Consider the following 6,000-nt stretch of genomic DNA (forward strand, 5'->3'; position numbering starts at 1 on the left):
GATTTCCGTTTTCACGTACATATTATGTACGTGTATTTTGGAATATATAGAGAATAAAAATGTTTATCACAGTCTTTTTCTATAGTACCTAATTGCTTAGTCTTTTTTAAGTAGTCATTCTTCTGTATTTGCATTCAGCTTGAGAAAAAATTATAAGGTAATATAAGGTTTATCTTTCACTATTCAAGCATTGGAAACTCATTCTTCTGTTTTTGCTTCTTCAGGACTTCCAACTGTGGTTAAATTAGTGGATAAGGACACATTATTGAAAGAAAGAGAAGAAAAGAAAAAGGTTATTATTTTAAGCATTCATTTTTTTTTTTATGTTTAAAGTAATGTAGAACCTATGCATTTCCCTGATAATTTGTAAACCTAGCAACAATAATAGAAATAATACACCAGAGTAGATACTAAAATTAGAATGGTGTTCAGGAAAAGGATTTTTCAAATAGCAGCTGCTAGAAAATTCTTTATGGGATGTAATGAATACCTCTGAGGTGTTTTTGTTGTTGTTGTTCTTTCATCTTAATTTAATTAAGGGATGTTGAGTATTGCATACATATTGTCATATCTCTCTGAAAGAATGATTCCAATGAAAAATTGATTATGACTTTTTTTATCTGTACAAGTGAAATTGACATTTTTAATAGAACTAGAACGTGTTTATTTGCTATTTGAAAACAAAACGCACCGGCTAAATATTAATGTAGCATGAATAAGTGAGATATTCTGGGTGTAAGGGCAAGACGTTACATGTTGCTATGTAAACGTCGATTTACGTATGAATCATAAATCACATACAAAAGGTCTGTACAGATACCCTCCTGTTTGCACTTCTTAGTGTTAATGTTTGACTCTGTAGCGTTTTAAAATAACGCTTTACATATCTGTCTTCAGTTTTAACAGATAAAAAAAAACTCCATCATGACTAGAAATGTTTGGAAGACTTCCCAATATTTCTCCTTCCCTGTGGACTTTTTTTAAAAAAGGGAAAAATAAGTCACGGTTGCAGCCAGTTCCAGGTGTTTTCATCAAAAAGGCATTTGAGGGCAGTTCATATCTAATTGATGAGTAGAAGCTGCAGCTAGAGTACCTTTTCCCTGGAAACACAGTGCTATGTTCAGTACTGGCAGAACCCTTAGAAAACTAGTGGGTCTCCTAAGCAAGTACAAGATGCTTTTTTTTTTTTTTTTTTTAAAAGGTTTTTTAACTTGGTTAAATTTGGATAGTCGTTTCCCTAGGAACATCAAGGGATGCAACTACTTGAGAAACTGTAATATCTTCACAGTTTGAGGCAAGAGCTTAAAATATCAGAGGAATATGGTCTTATTAAAGACATTTGCAAAACATTTTCCCTGTGAAACGGCAGGATCGCTTCTTTTGCAAGTTTTGTATTCTTTCATAGGTGTACGCTTTGCATGCAAAATACATTCTGAACAGTTAAAACTGGTTTAACTGTGAATAAAAGCAAATGAAAACAAAGTCTTCCAATGGGAAGTATCAGACAATCCTAATTACAAGGCATAGTGTTTTTGCTGTAGGTTACGCTGCCAGTTCTGTCTGCAATTAGATATCCAGTGGAGCTAGCTAGCCGGCTCAGATTTATAGAAAACAACAAAATGATGTAGTTACCTGAAATAGTTACCTTTTGCTCATTAACTCTGTCTTTCATAGATTGAAGAAGAGAAAAAAAGGAAGAAAGAAGAAGCAGCCAGGAAAAAACAAGAGCAGGAAGTAAGTGTTCAAATTCCTTTAATCTGGTTTTGAAGAAAAGTGTTAATAGCAGTAGTCACGTGCAGGAAAGACTGCATTAGAACACATTCTCCCTACACAACATTAACTGAGCCTCCATTTATTTAGTTTTCTACACTTTCCTTCTCAGAATGGATTTGGCTTGCAATTTAGATTTGAATACTCATCTCCTTGATGGCTGTTATTATAGAGCAGCCATCTTTCAAAACAAGAATGCAGAACCTGCTCAGATCTTGTAGCACATATTTCATTCTATAGACAGTATTACTTTCATAATTGACAAAGTGGTATCTTACATACCTGTTAGAGAAGATTTTGGTTGTGTCACTTACTATTTGGTTCCCTTTCCAGTGTCACGGGTATACATGAAAAACAAGTTGTCTTATCTTTGAGACTCACTCTGTTCCCTATGGTTCCCTATGCTTGAACTCTGAGATGTAGTGTTTTGTAAAAGTGTGTTTAGTCTCGCTAGGTGGAATTGTGATCACTTAAAGGTTTTAGGCTTTGGGTGAAGCTAAAGTAGGTGAACTTGGAAGAGGAAAACATTGTTTGCCATGCTGATGACTCTAACAGTACAGGAAATGCTTTCTTGGGTTAAAAGAGGAAGTAAACTTTTAGAGTGTCACATACAGAGGGAAAAAAAAACAAATAAGTAGTTATAGTCCAAGTAGTTCTCCTCATTCTTTCAAGAAGGTGATTCCCTTGTATTGGGCATAAATTACTTGGAAAGGATTCTGAGATGTGCTTGTTCACAAATAAGTGAAAGTTCAATTTATTTTCAGTGCAACTACTTGCATCCAGATCCTGCTGTGACCTGCACAGAAATTTGTTCTTGCCAGCAGGGAATTATGTCGATAAAGGTGGTTCCCTTTGCAGTGAGATCATTGCTTAACTTGTTTACAAATAGCAGTATTTGCTTTGTATTTACACTTAAAACACTAAGGAACCAAATGAGCAGAAATCGGATGTAGTTTTCGGAAAGTATAAGCAAGTTATTTTGCGTTTCTGCAACACAATTACTGTATTAAGTTGTTCTCTGCAAATTTAAAACATACACTTTTTTTTATTTTCCTAGACAAACACAGCTATGATTTATTGAGTTGCTTCTTACTGAAAGTTTCTTTTCACATGATAAATAATGGTGAATTAAATGTTCTTTGGTTTGCAAACTATTTACTTTTCCATTTGCACACATTCAGAGATGGCTATTTAAAAAAACAGCTTGTTAGTAATTAATTGTGATGCTAATGCAGTTAATGCATGCTTTATATTACAGGCAGCAAAGCTGGCAAAAATGAAGATTCCACCACATGAAATGTTTAAATTGGAGCGTGACAAATATTCTGTGTTTGATGAAAATGTAAGAGACTTCTCTTTAAATAGGGAGTAGTTTTCCTACCCCATCTGTACATATTTGCTTGTATGTGTACATACCTGATCCTGTTCCAAAACCTCTAAGGCAGTGTTATTAATGTAGGGGAGGGAGGGAAGGAGAGAAAGAAAAAGCAGTATATTGCCTTGCACATACCTTGCACTGGGGAGCAAGGCTGTCAAACCATTAGTCATTTCAAGGGTATTTTCATTGTACAGTGGTCTCCTTTGGCCTTCCCATTACAAAGCAACATTCCCTGAAGATTTGTGGCTAGGAACATGCATAATATTTGTTCACAGATTTATTACCCTGTTTCAGGGCAAGGACTACACTTGTACAAATTCCCTAACTCTTCCAGAACTGATGGAAACAGGCATGTCTTTCAGAGAGACCCTGTTCTTCCATTTTGGTTCCGCTCCCTGTGGCTCTGGTTGCTCCTGTGAGGATAAAAGGCATTATTTGGAAAAGCAAAGCACTGTTGTTTGAGTGCTTGGTCTGGGACATTGATTCTATTTCTGCCTGTCCTCTTCACCCATTCAAATTCAGGCTCTGGGGGCAAGTAAGAATAGAGTGTAAATAAGGAAAATAGGCATGTAAACCAAGGAGAAGGTCCCTAGAAACTGTGATCATACTTTCTCCATCAAGAACACAAATCTCTTCTCTTATTGCTTTTGCTTTAAGCCTTGGATTTAATATGTTAGTATCATTAAAAGTGGTGTTTTAACCATCTGTTTAGGGATTGGTTATTATTCGCTTAACTATAACCATCTAGAAATTAGTTGCCTAAACTTCCCTTAGTACAAGACAGAAAATAGGAAGGGAACATATGCAAGTAGTCCAAGTTACTTGTCAAACTTCTGGGTGACTAAAATTAACCATGATGCACCCTACCCTGACAGTTTGTCATTACTTATGACATTTTCCTCCTATCTTATTCAAACGTGATTCATCTGCAAAGAACAGAATTCTATAAGGAGCAAAAGCAGTCCAAGAATTTATCTTAAATATTATTTTTATATTTCAGGGATTTCCCACGCATGATGCAGAAGGCAAAGAACTCAGCAAAGGACAAATTAAGAAGCTAAAGAAAGTTTATGAAACCCAAGAAAAGCTACACAAGGAATATCTACAAATGGTTCAGAATGGAAGTGCAAATTGACAACAAGAGGACTTGTTTTTTTAGAAGGCGAGTGCTGGGTCACCATTGAAGAATTGAGCATATACTGATGCTCATATTTCTGTTTACACTTTCTATTATGTGCAAAGTAAACATCCTGTTTACGTGGATTAGTAATGTCATCTGGAAAGTCAATAAACATCCATTCATTAAAAAAAAAAAAAAGAAAAAGAAAAAGCCAACGTTTAAGAAATTTCCTCACGACAGCAGCGGCAGGTTGAATGGCTGCCAGTTCTTTTTGGGAAGGTGCTGCTCAGTCAGCAAATCCACATGAGGATTCTTATTTATTATAGTTATCCAGGCTTTGGTTAATTTGTCCTGCATACCGATCTCTATCAAATATCCAATGTAGCTTGTATTCTCAAATATGTCAGAGTCAGCAAAATTCACTACTAAATGGAAGCAGAGTAATTTGTTCCACAGTAAGAACACTATTTTCCAGATGATTTTAGTATCTTTACATAAGCAGGAAAAACTGGGTAGTTTCCACTATGGTACTCTAGCTGCTGTTATTAAAAAACTTTGTAAGTGTACCCAAGACACTTTGCATAGTAGAAGCTCACAGTCTCTTTGTTGCAAAAGGGAACAAACAGATCATCATCTTTACTCAACCTGCAGTTACAACAAGGTGGGTAAGTACAAGGCAAATGTACCTGCACTGAACATAGCCACCAGGCTATGTTCTTTTCCTTAATTTGAAGTTGTAAGCGTATTCGCTTTACCTTAATATATTACCTTCTGAAGTATCAAGATGAACATATTTGGAGTACCAGAAAGGCCTAATAGTATTTTGTCTGGTTTATCTGTATTTGCCTTTGAAAACGTAAGTAATGTTAAGGTCAGTAAAGCACATGCATCTTGTACACAGAAAATAAAATCTGTTGTAAAGTACAGGTTGTATGTAATCTTTGTATAGTGCAAAGAAAATACAGCTTATCTCTATTTAACAACCATCTTAATATATCATAAAATACGGTTTACAGAACTTCTAGCTTGCTGTTATTAAGCTGATTAAAAAAACATTTTGCGTTCAGTATTTGATTATTCTGCTAATTTATAATTAATTGTATAAAAGCATGATTAAACTGCAGAGTGGTAGTTCAAAAAAACAGCTACAGCCATGAGGGCAATTTCTCCATCCTTTTGGTTTCTGAACAGAAGAGGATCGGTTGCATTTTTATACCATTCTAGATTTTAACCCCTGCAATATTATCAGGCCAGTGCTGGTGAACTTCTACCCTACATTTTTTGTAGGGTAACTTACTGGTGTGTGCATAGCATTGTCTTCTCCCCAGTATCATCCCCCATGATGCCTGTGCACTGAAGATAACCATGAAAGAGATAGGATGTGCCTGTGCTAGAGGCACAAGATACTGCTTCTCAGCCATACAAATTTCTCTGATTCCTAGACAGACTCCAGGGCTACTTCTGCAAACTAGACTAGGAATTCTTACCCTGAATCATCTCAAACCACAGTTAGCTGCCTTAACTACCTTCCTTAACATGAACTGCTTCTGAAGTTGCTACTTAATGTCAAATAGTGGCAGTAATTTGCTTACAGAAATTCCTTTTAGGTGATCTGATAGCACTTGCTAACCAGAAACAGCCAAAACTACTGATCACATGACTATGGAGGAGATGCTGTTAATCCATTGCTGTCCTGGATTTGAATTTTCTTAATGATATCTCTGCAACGTCA

General features: G+C 35.8%; 1 protein-coding gene across 2 annotated transcripts in view; it reads left to right on the top strand.

Moving 5' to 3' along the window:
• CARS1 (cysteinyl-tRNA synthetase 1) overlaps window positions 1–4,466 on the top strand; it is a 33,276-nt gene extending 28,810 nt beyond the window's left edge. For both annotated transcript variants that reach the window (XM_032188256.1, XM_032188257.1), the window contains 4 exons: window positions 225–292; window positions 1,675–1,734; window positions 3,029–3,112; window positions 4,149–4,466. In XM_032188256.1, the coding sequence (XP_032044147.1) occupies window positions 225–292; window positions 1,675–1,734; window positions 3,029–3,112; window positions 4,149–4,283 (347 nt within the window). In that variant the 3' untranslated portion in view covers window positions 4,284–4,466. The remainder of the gene's footprint in view (window positions 1–224; window positions 293–1,674; window positions 1,735–3,028; window positions 3,113–4,148) is intronic.
• Window positions 4,467–6,000: the final 1,534 nt, after the last annotated feature.

The sequence above is a fragment of the Aythya fuligula genome, chromosome 5 (genome assembly GCF_009819795.1).
Source record: "Aythya fuligula isolate bAytFul2 chromosome 5, bAytFul2.pri, whole genome shotgun sequence".
NCBI lineage: Eukaryota > Metazoa > Chordata > Aves > Anseriformes > Anatidae > Aythya > Aythya fuligula.